At 40.9% G+C, this 22,917-nt stretch overlaps 1 protein-coding gene across 7 annotated transcripts in view; it reads right to left on the bottom strand.

The window, feature by feature from the left end:
• LOC109958759 (MAP7 domain-containing protein 1-like) overlaps positions 1-22,443 on the bottom strand; it is a 32,887-nt gene extending 10,444 nt beyond the window's left edge. For 2 of the 7 annotated variants that reach the window (XM_020597661.1, XM_020597658.1), the window contains exons 1-7: positions 22,024-22,443; positions 8,760-8,978; positions 7,481-7,549; positions 7,268-7,288; positions 4,546-4,709; positions 3,437-3,545; positions 2,562-2,666 (exon numbers count right to left, since the gene is read on the bottom strand). In XM_020597661.1, the coding sequence (XP_020453317.1) occupies positions 2,562-2,666; positions 3,437-3,545; positions 4,546-4,709; positions 7,268-7,288; positions 7,481-7,549; positions 8,760-8,978; positions 22,024-22,090 (754 nt within the window). In that variant the 5' untranslated portion in view covers positions 22,091-22,443. The remainder of the gene's footprint in view (positions 1-2,561; positions 2,667-3,436; positions 3,546-4,545; positions 4,710-7,267; positions 7,289-7,480; positions 7,550-8,759; positions 8,979-22,023) is intronic. The other 5 variants (XM_020597654.1, XM_020597655.1, XM_020597659.1 and 2 more) reach the window with 4 other exon arrangements.
• Between the last annotated feature and the right edge of the window lie 474 nt (positions 22,444-22,917).

The raw sequence follows: 22,917 nt of genomic DNA, 5'->3' as shown, positions 1-22,917 counted from the left end.
GTGTATGAATTTTGTAAAGCATAAGACAGATACTAGAAAACCCTTAATGGGAACAGAAGCAGACAAATGATGCAAAGTGAGATCTTAGAGTGCAGTGCAGCATTTTCTAGCTAAGCTTATACCCAGAAACAGTGGTGAAAAGTACATTTACTCAAGTTCTATACTTAAGTATAATACTGGGGTACTTTACTCTAGTATTTCCATTTTATACTACTTCTCTACATTTCATTGTAAAATAGTGTTTCACTTCTTGACATTTATTTAACAGCCATAGTTCCTAGTTGCACTGTAGATATGGTATGACTTGGTTCTGAACCTTGATCCAGCAGGTGAAGTCATTAAACTGACTGTAATATTTTAGAGCTTGTGTTTTATACATATTTCTACACATTTCAGTCTCGTTTGGTATCTTCGGAAACTTTTGTAGAGATTACAAATAAGACACACAACTGTAAATTATTAAGCTTTAGAGGTGCTGCTATGTAGGTAGATTGTGTTACAATTTGACAGAGCCAAGCCAGCTTTCCAGTCTTTATGCTAAGCTAAGCTAATAGTCTACGAGCTGTAACTTCATATTTACTGTACAGTCATGAAAGTGCTACCAATGTCCCAATTTTGTTGGAAAACAAATCAGCGTATTTCTTCCACCACTGCCTGGTAACTCAATTTTAAGTTACATTGTCATCCTGCTCCCACACAGTAAAATACACAAAACATACAAACGGACACAGAATGCACAATCTCAGCATGAGATCTAATGAGTTACGACAGCGAATCCAGTTTGTGAGGATTTCTGTCTCATAACAAAACTTCAACTGACAACAAGCTGTGCAAAGATGTATTTTTAGAGACAGCTCAGACGTGTACTGACAACTTAAGCTCCTTTCTGATGCTCTGTTTTAGTGTTCACTCTGTTTACAAACAGAAACAGGTGTATGGTACCTATACACACACACACACACACAGAGTAGTGCAATCACGACAGCGCTGTCAAGAAAAAAAGTCTAATTTAACAAAAGACTAAAGATGCTCCTTGTATCATTAACATTTGTTTTGTGTACAGCAGCACAGGCAGTTGCCTTGGCTGTACGTTGGACGAACCATTCTCACTACATTTTCTGATGAACCTCTTGTTGCTAGGCAACAGTGGTTTCCCTCCTCCCCTTCCTTCTCCAATGCGGCAAGAGGAGGCTGAGCTGCTGCCTGGTGATCGACTGTTCACCTGGAGGTAGATTGATGTCTGGATCTATGAATGTCATCACACACACACTATTACTGGTTCGCTGTGCCGAGCGTTCCCAAGGTGAGAAACACCAGCTCTGGCTCTGCAAAAATATGATTCATCTCTAAGCTGTGCTTTCATGCGCCTGCAGTATCAGAGTATCTATTTTATGATGATCAGGCACAAAATCTGAAGCACTACCGTGGCAACGGAGGAGCCCAAGAGCTGAGCTTCTGATTGCACTGTGGGTGATAAGATCTATAATGACGCATGTTATGAGACGTGACGAATCTGAGATGAAGACAGCACTGCTTATGGGCATGTGTGGCAACTCAGGAGTCTGATGAAATGAATCTGATATAATAAGTTAATTTAAATACTAATTCAATTATATGGCAGTGTATTACTGCTGTCATGATCAAGCGGATACTGTAGCTACTCAGTTTCCAGTTATAATGTGAACATTTTTAACATTATCATTTGTCACATAATTTCCTGTTATCACCACCTTGCAGATTTTAACTAAAAACATTTTTGTTAAAACAAAAACTACTACTATTCCATTAGCATTTAGCATTATCCAGTAGCTGTGGCCAAACAGACTCGTGTTGTAGTCTTTCTTTAATACCTGCCTGCAAGTTAGCATGGTCACTGTGAGCATGTCAACGTGCTGATGTTAGCATTTAGCTCAAGCACAGGTTCACCGAGCTGCTAGCATGGCTATCAAAGGTTAGCCTTGTTTAACTACTTATCAGCTTACTATTCTATAACAAGAAAGTTTTGTGCATTGATAGGTTACAGTTATATTTTGTATAATTATAGGAATGTTTTGTGATATAACAATATCCTTCTGTAAATAACTAACCAAGAAATAGATCCTTAATCTAACTATATCTGTGCATGATTCATTTTCAGCAGTCACACTATAATACCCAACACCGATACCATCACCACCACATCAAACCACCGACAGTAAAGTGGAGGGGGACAACCAAAGAGAAGGTGTCATGACAAGACCTATGAAACACACAGAGCAAAATATAGTGTATGTCGAGGTGAACTGATCCAAAATGCAAGGGAGACTTAAATCAATGACAACCACCAACTAAAAATAAAAACCACAATGCATATGAGACCGAGAGCGTGAGAAGAGTGGGGGAGCAGGTGGTAAATGACCAGTCACCAAGCACAGGCAGGCAGGCAGGCCACCAGAGACGACAGTTATAATAAATGAAAACCAAAAACCAGATTAGAGTAAGAGGAGTGGGATGAGTGGGAGAGGGAAGCAGGGAGGGGAGAGGAGGAAGCCTGGTGGACACTGACGTCAGGTCGTCCTTACTTCTGCTGGGGGAGTTCCAGAGCGTGGCAGAGGACTTGGACAGCCTGTTGTTAATGACAGGGTCTGCCTGTCTCGGCAAGTTGACCGTGGAGGCCGAGCATCTGCCTGCACCGGAGAGAATGCAACAGACAACAACTGTTCACAAGGCGTCCGGGGTGCGAGCAGCGGCCCCAGCTGATGACTGATGCAGGGCTGCAGACACCCTCGGCCTGCATCTGGAGGGACTCACCATTCTTTGAGGTCAAACTGGCTTCTTATTATCATTTAGAGGGGGATTAATTTGAATTCAGACATTGAGGGTGGGAGGAAATTTGAGGAACGTATGGGAGGGAAGTGGTGTAGTTAAAAGTCTCATTTGGAATAACTACTTAAGGCGTTTTTGCTTTTAAATCACACACACACACTCACATTCAGAATCTTTCACTTTGACCTCAGTGTCACAGGTCCAATAGAAGCAGAATGTTAAACACCATCCACACAACAGAGTGAGAAGGGACATTAGAAAGACTGTTAATCTAATGAAACATATTCATGACAGCTACCCTGTTGCTCATCTTGATGTCTCTGTGAGTCTGAATGAAGAAAACTGGTACTCAAAACCAATTATTGCCCAAAAAACAGAGACGTTCACTGAAGAATCACAAAGGATCACCTTCATAAATTACTGTGTAGGTCATATGCCTCTAATGCCGCACCCTTACTGACAGCAAATCCATCATAATTTCCTTGAATTGCATCAGTGCGATCAGTGAGTCACAGTCTGTGCAGTGCTGATCAACACGAACACTTGAGTCACAGTGGGGATATAATATATTCCTGCCATTGTGTCTCGCTTCTTTCAGTGGCCATGTGGTTGTGGTTTATGTGAAACTCACTTTCTCTGCGGGAGGTCTGGTTGAGCCCGCCCGCCCAGGACCACCTCTGCTGGCGAATCTCAGCCCACGTCTTCTTTGTCGACCTCTTGATAGCCGCTTCATATCTCTCCTGGAGGATCAACCCGTCAAACCTGAGTCAGTGTTTGCACGTTTACACTCTCTGGAGTTCATCTGACAGTTTATTAAAGCCTCATGTGGACTAAACAACCCTGTAAGCCACAGGGTTGGTAATCAGTTCAGGATAAACCTGAAAGGTTCTGAGAAGTAGGGCTCAAACAATTAATTGATTATCAATCAGGAGAAAAATGATTAGAAACTATTTTCAAACAAAAATGACATAAACCTGCTGTCTTTTCTTTGTTTAAAAAAATAAAAAATCTTTAAGTATGTTGTGTATAGGACATTAATAGTCAAAAAGTGACATACAACATGTTAAGCAATTAGCTTCAGAGGTGTGGTAGGTATAGTTTTGAGCTTTAAACAGACTTATACTTGCTGTTTCCCTGGCTAAGCTACGGATCTCGTCTCCAGCTCCAAACTTAACAAACAGATGAGGTACATCAGTCTTCTCACCTCTCAACCAGAAATGTCAAACTATTCCTTTAACAGTAACTCACATGAAACAATTTGCAGTTAGAGTTAGCAGAACTGTCATGTGCAACTTTTGACCAGAAGTCCAAAAAAAGACTCTGTTTAAGAGGATGCAAGCCAAAGAGGCTGGGAACTGCTGCTGTGTTCAGTGGCTGTTAATTTAAATTCCATCTCCCCCTCAAAAAAAAAAAAAAAAATCTATGCTCATTGCACCTGGAAATTTGGTTTTGCAGCCATCATGAATGCAATTCAAAGATGGGACCAAATCCCCGTTACACAGACAACTGTCCAGAAGAATGCTGTAGTACAATAAGTGTTAGGCTTGTGTTGATTTTTCCAGCCTGATTTCAAGTAACAGTAAATATTGTGGAGAGCAGGACACAGTCCTGTCTCTGGTTGTGTCTGGGAGTGTTAATAATTAGACACATGCTTTAAAATCAAACGGTTAAACCATAACTTCTTCATTACAAATTCCATGCTTCAGTTGTTTCATCCTGAATTAAATGCATGTTTCTTACTTTGTTCTTTTCTAGTTTCTGTCTCTGTTTCTCCTCCAGCAGAGCTCGACGTTTCTCGGCCTTCAGTCTCTGCTGCTCCAGCTTCCTCCGGCGCTCCTCCAGCTGACTCTCCCTCAGGCGTCGGGCTTTCTCTTCCTTCTCCAGCCACTGAGTCTTCTTCGCCGCTGAAGGGTCGCCACACAAAGAGAAGTCAAAATTTGGACAGAAAAGAGAAAGCTGGATTTGTTTCTATTTGACCTTTTTGTAACCTGGTGAATCCCACTGTCATTTCAAATGACACCTGGCAGCAGTGGACAGCACATCAAACACACAAAAACAAAACAAAACTGAAAAGCAGGTGACAAGTTACAAAGCAGCTGTCAATAAGAAATAAAAATAAGAAAGCTAAAATGAGCTAAAAATCATTTAACACAGAAAGTGCTGCAGAAATGAGAGAGGAAGCTTAGAAAACAAGAGGTTGCTGAGGATCTTTACTTTTAGTTTTGTGTTCCTTTGTCACTAAAGTCTGAGGATGAATAGAGAGCAGTCAGCTGTGTTGTGCTCATTTTTGTAACCAAGGCCCTGCTTATTTCTTACCCTGCCATGACATTATAAACTTTTTAAATGGCACCTTTCTTAAATAATGTTTATATTTTTGTCATAAACCAAAGCATTGGACAAATTAATTAAAAATTAAAATGAATTAACTGACCGGGTGGTGGTACAATGTGAAAAGTAAAGGGTTTGCAGAAGTTATTACAGTTTATCCTGTATGTGCAACAGAATTCATAGGAATCCACCCAGAGGTTGCAGAGACATTTCACTCAAAACCACAAGTATGAACCCTATGGCAGCACTAGAGGATGATCAGGGAGAACACCAAAGTCAACCGGGTTCATCCTCTGGGAACCACAAATATGTGTACAACAGTGCCAGTTCAGTCAGTAAATGTGGAGAAATGTGTTACTAGATAAATGAAAACCTCCCCCTGCTGGTGGGGCAGCAGAAGAGTCAGGGAATCACTGAAATCATAAGACGTAGAGTCACAAAGGAGGATGACAAATATCTGGAGCAAATTTAATGGTAATCTGTAACTGTCCGAATATTTCACTCTGAACCAAAGAGATGGACTGACTGACATCACCTAGAGACCTAATGAGAAAAACAAAAAGCCAGTAATACAGTCATTTAAAAGTGTTTTAGAGTGAAGACTACAATGTTTTGGCCCAAACTTTCCCCTAATTGAAACAATGTAAAATCACTTGTAGCTTCTGATAGGCCTCAACAGATGGAAGACAATGTGTTCATTACACTATAATCTTGACAACAGTAAATAAACAGAAGTTCCCCACTGTGTTTTACTGCACCCTCCAGTCCTCCTTTGCACATACGCTGCTGTGGTTCATTTCTTGGAGGAACAATTAAACAGCACTCAATCCTCTTAAATGACACTGTTGCCATGCTGGGCAGCAGCTGTGTTGCTCTCTCTCTTCTATGTTGTATAGATTTCTGTTTTTGTTACCACATGTGTATGACTCTTCCCAGACATATCTTTAGCACAGTGCAGAGATGAAAAGGTGAGCATGGAGGATGATGTGGGTGGGTTACATGCTGGATCCAACTAAACGTCTTCATATTTTCTCATATTGCTGTGAGTCAGACAACATTAGAAGCACGTGGCAGTGGACTGATCAGCTCTGCAGGGATGTAATAATGTTGTTTGTGAGGCAAAGGCACGGTTTGTATTTTACAGGATTCTGTGGCTCAGCTTCACTAATGAGTCCAAGAGGCACACGTGTGAGCGTCATCAGCAACAAGAAAGCCTCCTTTACTCCTCTATAAATCCAATTTGTGAAAAAATTCTAATTTTGCATGTGTTCTGTTCAGCAGAATTGAAATATGTCTTAATGCCTGTGCTATTCAGTGCAAAGCTGCTATTATTTAACTATTCTTCACAATATGTTCTGATTTATTTGTTGCTTAAAGGGTAAACATACAGTCAGCATCATGTTTTGTGACCTACATGCCATATACTGTTTGCAACCCAGTGCATGCTCCATCTGAAAAAGCCTTAACATGATGCCATGTATTTACACACAGAAGCTGACTGCAGCACATTGTGCTCATCTCGGAGAAGCTGAAGCTGAGTAAACCTCAAATGCTGTCTTTTTTTAAAAAGGCCCACATTTCCCCTTTTATTGAGGTGCGACTCCAGCATGACCACATTACTGATGCTAATGAAAGTAGTAATTAAATCTAATCTGTCTAAGAGGCCTGGTTTCAGTTCATGGCAATGACTGCTCATTTTTCACACCAACATCTCTGCAGGGAAACACCTAGATCTGCTCTGATTGGGTGCTCAAGCTTTAGCCTTTGTCCAGAGGGAGAAGCCTTGTGTTTGAAAACAAGGTATAATCTTTCATGATTCTGGGCTTGCACGATGTGTTCACAAGTAGAATCCTGATTGTACAGTAGGTGTGGAACATGCACATGGAGTGGCAATACAGAAAATATGAGGTCAAAACTAATTTAAAGTTTACATGAGAAGAAACATTTAGGTCAAAAGTGAAACTGCTCAGGGTTCGTAAGTTTCCACTGAACAGCAACAATTAATCGATTCATGGAGGGAAGAAGAAAAGACACGGCTGTTCAGGGCAGAGCGGGGGAAGCGGGAGGAAATGGATTTCCCTTCACAAGATTGATTATTCCTGCGAACGCTGAAGGCTTTAGTGAAGCCTCTTACCTTGCAGCTGAGTTTGTTGTTCTGAGAGCCATGCAAGGAGAAACAATAAGAGACGTCAATAAGTGTCAGTTACGTCAGAGCAGAGTGACAGAGATAGAAAGAAGGATGTTGATACCAGGTTTAAAACACCACGGAATAGAAGTTTGTGCAGGCAAGAAGTTAGTGATAATAAATCCGTGCTTCATGCAACATCAGCATTTTGTCCTTTCTTACCAATGTATCTGGCCCTCTCCTCCCTCCGCTCCTTGGCAAGTTTCTGTCGTTGCTCTGAGCTCATTGAATCTATGAGGAAAAAGAAAACTTAGTGTTCAGTGATGATAACAGGGCACAGAACGTGGTGGAGGGATCATATATCTGGCCTGGGAGCATCTGAGGGTGAGGAGATGTCTGAAGGGGGAGGACACGCACGCTCCTAGTAGATGACTTTGTAACGTGAACACTGTCTTTCTACTGTTAATCCTGATATCATCACAATAAAAGATAAAACAACTGCTTGGACATAATAAGCCAATATTTTCTGCATGGTTAAACCTGAAGTAACTGAGAAAACTGCTATTTTGTAATTTGGCTGAAATGTTACACTTCTGATAGACTTTACATGGAAGAAGTCCAGATCTGCAGGAACCATTCCCTGATTCAGTTTCAAGGTCAGCCCAGCTCCAACTCTCCCTAATCTGATGATTTTCAGCATGTGCACAGCTCAGCTTTAACTGTGATGTACAGCTAGGTTTCAGCTGTTCTCATCTGCAGCGATAATCAGCATGAACCCTGATACTCTTTGAAAGCATCAGTGGTGTAACACGAGGATTTCTGTTGCTCTTTTTGCCTTAAAACCAGCTGTGAAAAGCCACGACTGAAGAGCTGTGCACACACTGCTGTGAAAACCAGGACCCCTGCGGTGCTCACTGAGCCCATCTCCTCTTGTGCTTCATCTTCGTGCTATGTAAAATGTATGCCATGCATTTCTCACCAATCACAGAGGGCCCTGCAGCACTTCAGCTCCATCTCCATGGAAACCTGAATCTCCTCCCTCCTTCCTTCCCCTTCTTTCAGAGCGTTTCCACATGGCTTCAGCTGATATTCAGACGCCATAGATCCAGTATACAGACTTAGATGCCACGAGCCGCTGCTCTCCGTTAGTGCAATGTGTAAACGTGGCCGCCATGCTGGGACGGCTCTTCCCCAGTTCAACATGACAATAAATGCATTCTCCTAGTTTGGTGTGGAAGAACTAACCTATGACCTTAACTACAACCAACACTTTTGGGAAGAACAGTGTTCTGAAAGTAGTGTAAGGTCCATAAAAATGCCCTCGACACGTTCAACAATCACACATGAGTGTAATGTTGGGTAAGTATACTTTTGACCATAAGGTCTACATATCAGTAAATAATCACTAGAAATCTGTCAGAAATTAGATTTGGGCCTTGCAACTTAAACCAACACTGACTCTTGTGTGTATGTCACATGTACTGAAGAACACAAACTTCACCTTTCTTGGGCTGAGGGCTGCTGCTGGTGCCTGGGGTGAATGGCCTGACATCTGCCTTGGAGGAGTCATCTGTCTTGGTGGTGGGGGTCTCCACTTTGGGGCTGGAGTCTGTTTTAGGCGAGAGGTCTGTGATGGCCGAGTCGTCTGGAGTCAGAAGGTCCTTCCCCAAAGACTTGTCCCCGTTCTGGATGGACTGAGACTCTGTCTGCAGGGGCAGAGCTGGAGCACAAGAAGAGAAGAAGGCAGCTCGATTAATACAGCAACACATCTCAACCTGGCAATCGACGCATCTGATTTGTGCTGTCACAGGAGTTTTTGTCTAATTCATTTGTTGTGTCAGTCATGATCAGTGAGCAGTTTCCAAGGTGACACTTCCAATAAACATCTGCTGGCTTCTTTTCTATCAGCATTGCAGACACATCTTCACTATAAACCCTGAAACCTTGATTAACACAACACTCACCTCATTATAAATCATTAGCATCTCTTTCTCACACATGAAAAAGCCTCCTGTCAACAGTGTTAAGCACATGAGGTGTAGAGGAGACGCTAAGGGTGGGTTTTCTGTTGAGAAGCGTAGCTGAAGCAACAGATTAACAGTAAAATAAAAAGACTGAGAGGCTCAGATTCACACTGACTTTTCCTGGAGGGCAAGATGAAACAAATGAGTTTGTTACGTAAGATGAAATGCTTTCATAGTGATTATCATAGGCATAATCGATGCTAGCCTGGCTTGATTATCCCCACAGAGACAGCTAAAATGGTTTAAAAATCCCAGACTTCACTGTGGGACACAAAATACACACAGTTTAAGCCCATTTGAGCATTATGTGAGACAGGGCGTGTTAAAAATGTAGCTCAGACTCAACAATAACAACTTGTTGAGATACAATTTGTGATCACTGACAATTAATCAACAGACATTTTGTAATTAAATAATGCTTACATCTGTTTTTAAAGTAAAAAATGACATTTTACATTTCAAAGTTTCATGATAATCGACAGATTTTTAAAGCACTTGAAGATGAATATTTTTGGATTGTGGGCTGCAAGAAACATAAGAAAATATCCTGGATTTTAAGCTGTAGTATGGACCCTACATTTCCCATAATGCATCTTGACAGCATTAGGTGAGATTCTGCCTCGCTGATAAATGTGCATGCCTTTCCATGCTCTTGAACTTCCTGTCTGAGTCCTGACGTGGGTCATGTGGCAATATTTTCTGTGAGACAATAAAAATATATCAGCTGAGATTTTGGCACGTTGTTCATAATGAGGTATTTGTCCTTTGATATTAGGCAACAGCCAGAGTACCCGGAGAAAACCCACGCAGGCACAGGGAGAACATGTAAACGCCACAAGCATCTTGAATGCTTTAAAAACATCCTTACATGAGCACTATTCCTGTCTGCACACTAATGCAGTCATGAGGCCAGACTTCCTGACCTCTGACCTTTACAAAGGATAACAAAGAGGTTGCAAAACTCCAGAAGATACATCCCGTTTTAATCACTGCCCTAAATTTGTTTTCACTCTCGACTGCCCTGCTGATACAGTTACTGAGTTCTGCCCAGTTGCCCACGTTGTCTCGTTTTTGTTCTCTGTGTGAACACACTGACGAAGTCTGTGACAAACTGCACAGAGCTGCGGTAACACACAGAGGAGCAGGAAGGAGGAGAAAGGGCAAATTGTGCTCTTTTCATGGGCATGTGGAGTGTGAGAAGAGAGATTACATAAAAAGGAGAGTTGGAGGACAATGAGAAAGCAGAAACGGTGCAGAAGGCTGTTTTTATAATGACAGCAGAGAGAAAAGTAAGTGTGGGATTTGAAAAGACAAAAAGGAAGACGGGTAAATACAGGACCAGGTAGGCACAGAGCCGAAGAACAATCGGGGGGGAGCTCAGAGACAGTGAGGTAATAAGGTGAGATGCTGGAGGCTGGAGGCCAGCTCTCCACTCAACAATGGGCAGACAGAGTGTGACGGTCGGGCCCGTCAAAACACTCACCGAACCACATAAATCACAGATTAACACTGGGCTCCTCTCCAACTGCCCCGACTATACTTCAGCATAAAGCCTAATGCACAGGCTGCACTGTAGAACACTAATGGAGGAATGAAAGGATATGAATTAGAGCAGCCATTTGTGTTTAGATAAGAAAGCAGCTGTACAAAAAAGGATGTCAGTTCATGTTCAGACAGGACCACCTGACAGTGAAACAAAGGATTAGGATTTCACAAAAAGAGGATTGCAGCGCTCTTCCTGACTTGAGAAGATTACTTGTTCACCGATTGTGGCTGACTTTTTGAATTTGATCAGTTTACCTGCCACATAAGGCTGGAAGAGAAGCTGTACAGGCCCAAAGAAGGAACAATCACGATAACTAAGATCACGCTCATTCCTAGAATTTAAAATGAAGATTAACATATTCCAAAAAGTGGTGCTGATTATATTGTAGTGTCACAGTCAGAAAAGCATGATACACATAAAAACAAGTAGGAGAATAAGAGATTTGAAATGAAGCTTGAGAACAATTAAAAGTTTTTTACTATGCCATTGTTTAAACAGTCCAATAATACTGTCTGGTGCCAGATAGGGATGGGTATTACAGTGTTTGATGACCACTAAGTCATTTGTTCCACTTTTTGGGTGTGACTGCTTATGAAAATCTGGGATGTAATGTTTATTGTACTGCATCTTGATTTCTTTGGATCATCACCACGATACACTGCACAGAAAAACTACATAACACAAAATGGCAATGTTAGAGGTGAGATCCATCCTATGACTCTAGTTTATGCTGCAAAGTGGAGTCTAACTAGTTATTACCATAAGAACAGCATGGGTGTGGTTGTGTGTTTTCTTCCATCTCTTACAGTGTTGAAAGAGGAGTGATGACGGGAGCTGTGTTAAAGCAAGACAACAGTTTAACCTTTTGAAAGTTACTGAGTCAGTTCACTGGCCTCATGGTTCTTCTGCATCCTCTGCTACAGTTATTATGATTGCATTATGCAAGATGAGTCCAAAATCATAAGGGAAACACATAAAAAGGAAGATTTCACAAAATAACCGACATGTTGCTGTTTCAAAGTATCTAAAAAGCATTCAAATACTCATATTCCTGCCAAATATTGTGTTCAGAGTTAACTACATTTATTAGTTCCGATCAGAGGTTTTCACACTATGAGGAGCAGCTCAGATCACGGGGCTGTAGAAACAGGAACTACTAACAACTAGTTCTGCACATTTAATGGTGCAAATTTGGCTAAATGTAACCAAATATATACAAAACAACAACAACAACAACAAGAAACCTAAACTCTAATTGGAGCAGTATATGGTACACAAAATCCATGGCAACAATATACTTCTTGTTTATAACTATATGGTACACAAAATCCATGGCAACATATACTTCTTGTTTATAACCCCTGTTAGGTATTTTTAGTCAGATAGATATTGGATAGATACTTTATGTATTAGAAATGTTTAGTGGAGATAGGATGTCTAGTTAGACTGTTAAATGCTTAGTCATGCTTATGAGTTTCTACAGGGTACATCTGGTCAAGGATAACTAGAGAGAAGAGTTGATGACTGTCAGCAGACAGGATGTTTAATATTATTATTATGACGTGTATAACTGTAGCCTTAGCCATAATATGTTCTTATGTTTAAGACACGACATGTTACTAGAGGTTGTGAGAATGTTTTTAGTTACACACCACTTAATCAACAGACACACACATTCACACATTGATTTGCTTCATGTTTTGACTACTGCTATGACCAGCTGCAAAGCTGGTAACAGAGACGTCTCGGTTGACGTTTCTGTGTAGTATGGGGCTAGCCCAACCGAGGGGATATAATGTATAGGCCTGGTGGGTTCAGGGTCTTTCATCTTACATCTGCCTGCGAGCAGTTTGGAGGTGCAAGATACCTGAGCGTGTAATGTTAATTTTACCTGTGATCCTTTGAATAAATCAGCACTGTTTTGAAGTTACTTGGACTGTCTCGTCTCTCAGAGTTAGCAATGGTAACACGAACCAAAGACCAACACCCCCAAGGCATTATGGGAACTGTATTATCAAAAGCTAGAGCGTTCTTCCCTAAATAGACATAAGACAAAGAATAATCATAGAAGTGACAAAATCCATGACTATGAACTTTTTAAAATATGTTCTGCACTATAATTTTACAAACTGATTTATGACAGGCTGACAGTGGGGATGGGGGCTATGATGTCTCTGTTCTATCTGGGGGTGGCAGTGACGCTGACGACAAGAGTTATGCAACATTCAACAGTTAATTCAATGGCAAAATTTCACAATTGCCTCCAACACCAACAAGCACTTAATACTTGTGCAAACTAAATTTACAAGATGGAATAAAACCTCAACTGACACATTCAGCCGTAACATTAATGGATGGATCTCAGGTTCCTGTGCCACTGTGACAGACTCTGGGTTTATAAATAGCGATAAGTACCACACTGAGAATTTCGGCCATAAAAGGGACTGGCTTCTGTCAAGCACCTTGGGACGGCTCACTGACCACAGACTGCAGCATGTAGTCCACCATATTTACTGCACAGGCTGGGTACGAAACTGTTTATTTGTTTGTGTCTGGGCAACATTGGCTGGTAAAATCTGAATCCATATGGAACAAAATCCGTTTTAACTAAATCAAAACGAGTTGAAATGCAGGTGTGTGTGAGACATAAAAAAAGCCACAAAGAAAATGGCAATAACACAAACTACCTCTGAGGCCACAGGACAACGTCATAATATTATTAGTTAAAGCTTCAGTGTATGACTGTACACTAACACATAGCGGCACACACGAGTGCCGCAGCTCTTTGCTCTCTGGTTTGTTGTGATGTTCAGTGTTTGTATGTGTATTTAAGATCTGTATTTATACTGTAAGCACCAGAGAGGAGCAGCAATTTTTAGCGATAATAATAATCAGCGATAATTTTGTTGTATGCGGTGCAACAGTGACAATAAAGGTTTTCTTAGGTTTTCATATTCTAAATTATTTAAACAGGGAAGGATACTCAATAAGAGCTGAAGCCAAATTTAGCTGCATTAAATTACAGCTGAAATTGACCAATGATGGCCTGGTGGTTTGTGATACATGAGAGACACAAGGTCACTTTTCATTGACAGCTGAGAGAGTGTGCATGCTTGTTCAGTTAGTAATGCCCTTGTGCATTCAGCTGTGGGTTTGTGCATCAACAGTGAAAGAAGTGACAGAAACAGTGATGTAAAAATAGCATGGTAAGATTTTCTTGTACCTGTGAAAACAGAAAATAAACTGAAATACTAAATCATTTCTTCTGGGAAGATTTCTTTCATACTGTAATATAAATAGTGGAATTTTAGACATGTACTTCAAAAGACATTTGATAAGAAGTTTTTTAAATGATATTTAAATGCCACCGGCCCTGAAATCTGTCTTTTTTGAAATGTGGAATGACATACAGCTCCACGTGATGCAGGTCAGGTTTTTGTTTTTTAGTTACATGAAAGACCCAATATCCAAATGCATGTGTGTGTGTGTGTGTGTGTGTGTGTGTGTGTGTGTGTGTGTGTGTGTGTTTGTGATAAGTGGGACATGTTGGATCTGGGTCAGGCCAACCTCAGGAATCTCAGGCATCCACATTTCTCTTGTACATGTTTATTGAGCAAGTGTGTGTCTTTGGTGTGTGTTTTCATGGTGTGCATGTGTCAAGAAAGGAACTTAGAGCAAATCATGCATAAAGGGAAGAGGTTGAATACAGTATGTGTAGTCAAAGCAGCAGAATAATATCTCATTGTTTTTACTTCCACAAAACAGACCAACTGACTCTAGGAATGTACAACATCACAACCAAAATCAGACAAGTCACTATAAGCTCAAGTGCCTGACTGCTTACAAACTGCCAAAGGGCACATGTCCGTGATGCCTCCATCACCTTTTCCTCTGTGGACATAAAAAAAAACAGAAATGCTCTTGGGCAACAAGCATCCACGCCCCTGGGAAAAATCGAAGGAAGAACATTCCTGGGACTTTGGTGCCGAGAGCAACAAAAGCAAAAACACTCGCCTCCAGTTGTGGTGTCAGAAGAGCTGCCTCCGCTGAGCACGTGTGAGGCATTCACAAAATAATATTACTGTGTACAGCTTCAGCTTTTACAGCAGATTTCACCTCCACAACAAAAAAGACTATCCATCTATTGTCAAAACTGAAAATCCACTTTCCCAGCTCCAACTCATAAACAACAACAGAAGTAAATCAAAAGGTCAATGAGTCCAAAATCAAGTGTGTATGACATTAAAAGCAAAATGTCACTAACCCAAACTGCGTCTGAGGGTCCAAGACAACTTCAGGCCTCATGAACAAATGCTGCAGGAACCTTTGAACCCCACAGTTTCCCACGTCACATTGTGAGAGGTCACCAGACCAACAGCTGTGTATGATGAGTCACAAGTCGCAGCAACAGGCATGAACAGCTAATAATCACTGTCACAGGAGGAAAAACACTGCTTGTGTGTAATGATGAAAGAAGAGAAACCTTTATTTTACAGACAGGTTTCAATTACAGACCGCTCGCCCTAAAAAACCAGAGTGTCAGCTCTTATGAAAATGCTATGTTTTCTCTTTGAATCTTTGGCTGTGTGAGTCTGGCTAGAGGCGCTCTTTGCTGAGTTTGCTAAGTGACTGCATTAAGTGATAAATGTGACAAGAACTTGCCACAGAAATGTTTTGTCATAACTGAAACAATGGTTTTTAACATATTCCTTACAACTAAGCTCTTTTCTTTGCTGTAGAGAGGTGATAAAAAGGAGCATTGCTCTTATTACAGCCTCATACCCACCACTTCAGCATGTGGAGAAATCCAGAGGCCTGACATTTGCTAACTGATCAGGGTAGATGGTAAACATATTGAGAAATAATGAATGTACACGTACTAACAATTAACATGAGAAATGGTAAAAAAAATTTTAACATAGAGCTAAAATAGATCTGATAAACAGGGAGGGAGACAGAATATTACTCCCCTACAAACAAAGGAAATATCTGGATGCTTTTAACCACAAAGAAGTGGGTCACCCAGTCACAAAGATGTGAAACAGAGCAAAGCATGAATCATAGGTACTGCACACAATCCATTATTCACTTGTTCCTTCTTCTCTTTTCAGCAGCTTAAATTTGACAGAGGTTGTGGCACGGAAAAAGGAAATATTTCTGAGCAAGGGTTTATTTGCTGAGAAAAGCTTTTATTCAAGCTGGAGAGAAGAAAGCTGAGGCTTGATTTGTTGTGACTGAGTAGTCAGGAAGTTTCACTTCCTCAGCCACAATCTCATCATTAGATCACCTCCACAACACGGCAAAGAGGATGTAAATAAGCTAGAGTTAAAACAAAGTATATGTCTCTTTAGGCTCAAGAAAAGGAGAGACTGATCGGAACAATAGCAATAAAGGTGTACCGCATAAAATCCAATGTGCAGATCTACTCCTGCTCTCATTACTGTTGTGTATGTCCAGTCAGATTTGTAATCGTATCTAATTTTTGAGCAGACTTTATGTTTTGACAAAGCAAATATACTGCTAATCACATCTCTTCCTTTCTTTCTTTTCCTTTTCACATATTTACACAGGCTAAACTCTCTTCAGAGTGTCCTCTGCTGGACCCTCAACAGATCTTTGTGTGAATATTTATTTTTAAAAAAGGTGTGATAGTGTTCCTGTGATGAAACATCTGATTCAAGGACGCAGACCACAGCTGCACCACCACCATGCTCTCGATTTGGACTCATAAAGTAGGGCATAACTGTATCTGGCTGACTAATGTTGACCTGGCACAGGGTGAGGCGTGATGATGGGCTAAGTTTAATGTCAGCTGAGGTCTGGTTTCAGCACTGTGAGAGGCCGCCATCGCCTCCAGCCTGAGCACAAGCTGGAAAAGCTGGATAAAAGAAACACCTTCATCACAAAACAGTTAATAGGCTGCCATCCTTTATCTCCATTAGATCATACGTTTTTACATTTATCTCTGTAAATTCCTTAATTTAGTTTTTCTGGAAGGAATCAAAAATACACAAAGTACTAGATTCAATGTCTCCACTTGAGGTAAAGCTACAACAGCACAGCTCTGCTGGGTTTTGCTAAAGGATAATGACGAGACCTTGTTGAGTTCAAACAGCCGCTACCTGATTTACTGCAGAGCTCATCATCACATTTGGCCAAAATCAAAACCTGAAAAGCCTTCAAGTATGTGACTCGACCTGACACCGAGCTGCAGCCTGGTCTTCATCTTCTGATCCTTACACAGCCAAAACAAGATTTCCTCTGTGCAATGTGTTTTGGAACTATGATCTGTTTTAAGTGAAGAAAGACAATATTATACATATGTTTTTTTTTTTTTATATAGTTTTGCTGTCCTGTCTCCCAGCTGAAATTATGTTGCAGCTGCACAATCTGTTAACAGCAAGCACAAGTCATCATCTGCACCCTAATATTAGCCTATGAATCCTGTGTGCTAAGTGGGCATTAGGGCTGTTACATGCACACACACACACACACACACACACACACACACACACTCATACACTTCGAAGCAGGAGAGTGGGACTGCATCTGGTAGTGATTCCCCTGAGGTTGGAGAAACACATCAACAACAACATCCAGTACATGTTGCAAGGCAGGATGGGTAAAAAAAAAAGGGAACAAGTAGAGGGCAGAAACCAAACAAAGCCACCTGACCACTTATGAGTTCTCCTTCACAGAAAGCACAGCACAAAACTACAATTTAGCACTAAGGATCAATCAACTACGTTAATATTGTTCAATTAAACTTTAATATTCAGTGCAGTGCCCCAGGAGGACAAATGTGTGCAAGCTGCAGAATAAAAAGAGAAACAGAGGAAAGACCCTGAAGACACAGTCAATACTGTCAGCTCTGTCTGGCACATCAAAGTGAACCTTCAGTGTGAATATTTAAGATGCATTCAAGTGTAGAGCAGCACAAGGCTAAAAGGTTCATGTCCCCAGCAGCCAGGGCAACTTTGTAGGAACTAGCAGAAATGTTATAGCATGAGCACTATAGAACTGTATGGTCAGATTAATAAAAATGTTAACTGATTCTTTGATCAGTCATTTATTAGTCTAAAATCTGATCTAGTCTGGCAATAATATAGGATTGCAGCAAATAGTTTTAACCATTAATTGAACAAACTGCAGATCAAGATTGATTTATCCAAATCAGCCAATATAAGAGAGTTCAGCACACTGTCAGGCCAATTGATTAGTCCAAAACCCAAATCAATGGGTCAATTAAAATGGCACAGAAGTGTCCATGACAATTTTCTAATACATCTTCTAATTGGAATCAGACGAATGAATTTCAAATAAGACTAAGAAAAGCAGCACATTCCCACCTGCTTAAACAGCTAAAGCTCAAATTAAATAATCTTTGAATTACATTCAATTCATTTCTTATTGTATATGAATCTGGACAGACATGCATGTAAACTGAAACCTGACTGGTTGGCAGTGGCATACTGTACAACCATGAAGTGGTAATTTTAAAGTTTTTAAATTTAGAAATGTAATGACATAGCCTTTTCTCCCCAGTATGACAAATCATTAGAATTAGTGCTTGTACACATTGTTGAATCAGAAAAGGTGAACACAGAAAAGGTCTGCTTCTAATTTGTCTTATTACACTAGCTTTAAAATAGTCACAGATGTATAGAGGAGGTGTAGGTGTTGCTACGACGACTAAAATATGATATGACAGCTCCCTTTATGACTAAACCCTGCCTCACACCGTTCCCTAACTGGATTAATATCAACATATCATTCATGAATCCTGCTTTTTTGAATGCTAAGTATGAAAGGAAGTATGACTAATCTGTGCACAAGGTCTCAGGAAGCTACATCCTTCTCTAGCAGCAGAATAGAGCATTTCCTCTCCAGTCCTGTGCGAGCTGTTGGTGTCATGGCTGTAATTTATGTGGACACCGGGATCGCTGACGTGGAGCGTGGAGAGGAGAGCCACTGGTCTGTCTGTCCCCTTTCTCTCTTCTCCTCCATGGATCCACTCAAACCACAACAACATGCCTGAACCCAGACAGGCAGTCTGGGTTCTCAAAGTCATTCTAGCCAATCCCTTCCACACCCATTCCTCCCAGCAGCATCTGAGCCCCCAGGCCACAAAGGAGACACAGTTGGCAGAGCTATGAGAACCTGAGCCCCAACTGGAGCTCAGAGGAGCTTTGTTCAAAACAGTATTAAAGATTATGATGAAACTCTTCAATATGTAACTATAGATGATCACTTACCATCTCCAGTTTTGATAATTAATGAACTTTTTATAAATCTCCCCAGTGGTGGGAAGCAGCTCAGTAGCTATTGACATGCTAATGCTCACAGTTTATCTTAGAGCAGACTGTTTTATCCATTCCTTAAATGGTTTATTTTGGAAAGGCTATAAAAGATACCACTGTCCAAACTCTTTATTTATAAAGTATCACTCAGTTATGGATGCTATCACTATCACTGACTAAGGAGAGGTTTGTCTAATGGTCATTACTATCAGTCTCTGACACCAGCTTGCCAAATGTGAATATATCATTAGAATTATTATTATTATTATTATATCTTTTGGTTTATGCACTGATTGCCACCAAATAAGCAAGATGAAGATGTTACTCTGGGTTCTGAGAAACTATATAATTAAACGTTTAACCGAACAATCCAAAAAATAATTCAATAATCAATAAAAGAATCATTAGATGCAGCTCTGAGCCCTTTTTCTGAGTGTAATGGTGGAGAATGACTAATGAGGGAGACAAATTAAAAGCCAGTGGAGGAAGCTTTCTAGGCCAAAATCTACATTTCCAGGCTGAAAGTGTGCCAAGAACATAACGCCAGCATGACCGGGAAGCTTGCAGGTCCAAAGGGAGTCCATGTCTCATGATTACCTCCACAGAGGAATACTGAACTCTAACTGAGACTCTGACTGGACGGTAACAGGGCTGGAAAAGTAGGTGTGATGTCACTGCACATATCATGAGAGAGAAGTTTTCATCTGAGAAGGAGCTATAACGTGTTCAGTGTAAACTCCTTTAGAAACAAGAGCAGAGGTTTCTGTCTGCAACACACAAAAAAATGGTGGAAGCCGGTGCCACTCCTATTGTGCAAACAGAGAGTCTTTGAACATGTCATGTCTTGGAGAGGCATCTCAACACTCGCAGATGAAGTTTCCTCTAGGGGAAAACCCTCAGCTGGTGGCATAATGTCACTGGTTGACTGGTTTCAGGGGTTATGAGGGATGACAGGAGGGATGAGGTCAGGAAGGGTAAGTATGTGTGTTTGGGGAGGGGGGTTGGGGATTTAGGTGGTCTACACCAAAGATCTGCCAACCTTAGACCTGAATAAATCACTTTGATAAGGGATTCTGGTCCCCTCTGGCAGCTCTGCCGGCACACCAGGCTGAAAAAACAAGCCCTATTTGGCTTTTGTTAAAAATTTTTAAACAATGAGACTCACAGCTCTTAGAAAGGAGTCACAGAAAAAGAATGTCTCTGTTGAACTGACGCCCCTGCCTGTTTCTGTGTCTAGCATTCCTGATAACGTCACATGCTGGTCAGCCCAGCTGTGTGCTGGAGCTATCACTGGAAGGCCTGGGATGGGACCAAAACATGCTGTGTTTTCCACCTTAAATCACTTATTGATGGGTGGCTTTGCTCCGGAACAATAAAAACTTGTTCAGCATTTCAATAAACACACTATGGAAAACAATTAACACGAGTCTCCTGATTAAGCTGCGTATCTAGCACCAAAGGACAGCTTCAAAAAATGACAAGCATGACTCAGAAACATGCATAGGATGGTACATCCCCCTGAACAAGCAGCATCCAGTTATATTATATTTTTAAATGCACAGATCTTCACAGTTTCATTGTAAACCATTTTAAAATCCCAATAATAGTCTGTTTGTAAAGCTGCAATAATTAGTGGATTAATCAGTTCTAGCTTCCCAAATGTGATCAATTGCTGCTTTTTCTTGTATTAATAAGACAGTAAGCTGAACATCTTTGGGTTTTAGACTGTTTGTACCACTGTCATTATGGCTTATTATTACTTTAGACTAATTCTGATCTTTTAAAACTCCAAAGTTTCCATTCATTAGTGAGCAGGATCACTATCATCCAATATTATTAGATTGCTGCAGATAAATGTGTATCAGTGTGTGTTGGCTGATGAATAACAACTCCAACAACTTGGCTTTTCATGTGTAAAATGTCTCTTGGTTTGTATTTTGGTCACAATTTAAATTTTAAACATATCTAAAGGATGCCAAAGACTATAGTTTTTATTCTTCATCTTCTTGCAACAGACGCCCACACATGTAGGGAGTGAGCACCATGACAACCTGCAGTGATAAAAACCTGCTGCAGATGTTTGGCCCACTCTCCGATGCTCTCCACATCAAATAGAAATGTGGGCACTCTGCCAGTGTACAGTCACCTCTTACCAGTACACAGGTCAAGGTAAGAAGCTCACTTCAAGTGTTTTTATAACGCAATAGAGATTCATTTATTACAAAGAAAACCAGTTTGAGCCATCACCACAAAATATAAAACATACTATAAAACAAATTATACTACTGGGGAAACCAGAGTAAACACATTCAATTTTTAGCTGCTACAAAAAAAAAACCTGGGCAGTGTCAGATGGTAAAGCACTGCAGCAGCCAGGATCTGAGCTGCTGAAGTGCTCCTGAGCAACAAAGTGAATCCCTACCGCAGAGGGAGGCGGATCTTTTTAGTATCTCACTAATATTGTATTTGCAGAGAGCTCGTAGCTGCACCAGCTCTCCGGTGTCTGGTCTGCCTGGCTGCACATGTGGGCCATTTTTCACCCTGTGCACCACTGATGTGTTTGGTAATGGAGACCACAGCTCGGTGCAGCATTTCCCGGATCTCTCCTGGTTAGGACCCGCCTGTTAGAGATGCACACAGCCCGCACAAACATCCTGTTTTCTCAGATTTGGGAAGGAGAAATCTGATAGGATGCATTAGAGCAGCATCAAGCATCCTACTGCCCACGAAGGTGTGTTTCATAAACAAGTACACACCATTGTGATCGATAGGACACATTAAGAACAGAAACAGATCAAATGACATAATTAATGCCCAGAAACCCACGTCCACCTCCTAACTACCAATATTACTCTACACTAAGGTTATTCATGACCCCCCCACCCCAAAACTCACATTTGTCTGATAGTGTCAGCTTCTCTTCGAAATTATGCCCAAGCTCCTTATAATCCATTGTTTGCATTCAGGCGGATCCGAGTCCCTTTCCCGTTGTTGTCATTCCTCAGTGTCGCACAAGTACAGGAGATGAAACTCCCGGTACTGGTTGCACAAACACGCCCTTTGTAAATCCAACCGGAATAGGGGAAAAGTGGCCTAAGATTATTTGGAAATAAAACAGGATCTGGCTGAAAACCGGGGGGACTCTCTACAAAGTTCAAATAAAGTGACTTGGTGTCAGTGTCTTGGTTAGAGACTCGGTCCGGTCCAGCAGGTCTACAGGTCTTCAGTGGAAAATCTACAGTGTGAAAATAAAAAAGGTCCAGCGAGTCCCGCAGCCGCAGCGAAGACTCAAGTTAGAAAGATCCCAAAACCCACTACCGGAAACAGTTTCACAATAAAACAAATCCACGTCCTTTGGAGTATTTTAAAACCTCAGGGTCCATTTTGAGTAATTAAAAACACAATTTAGAAAATTGCACAAACGATATGACAAATCATGACATGACAGTAACATTTAACACAGATAGTACATATACAATAAGGAAATAAAATTAAAATAAGGAATTCCAGCAGGGTGCTGTAATAAATAACCTAAATAAACACTATAATCTTGGTAGACTACTCAATTTGTTTTGTGTGTGTGTGTGTTAAAGCTTGCTGTTCTTGTTGTCGTCGTTCAGAACGTGTAATAACAAATATTTTGTGTCAGTGTGATATTAAACACATGTGACTTGACAGGTCACAGTTACGACACAAAAACAATAATCTACAGCACCTAAAAGAGAAGCCAGTGATACTGGAGAAAGATGATCATCCCATATATTAGATTCTAATTATTTATGTAATTAT

Source organism: Monopterus albus, unplaced genomic scaffold (genome assembly GCF_001952655.1).
Source record: "Monopterus albus unplaced genomic scaffold, M_albus_1.0 scaffold34.1, whole genome shotgun sequence".
NCBI lineage: Eukaryota > Metazoa > Chordata > Actinopteri > Synbranchiformes > Synbranchidae > Monopterus > Monopterus albus.
This window is presented reverse-complemented; position numbering and strand designations above follow the sequence as displayed.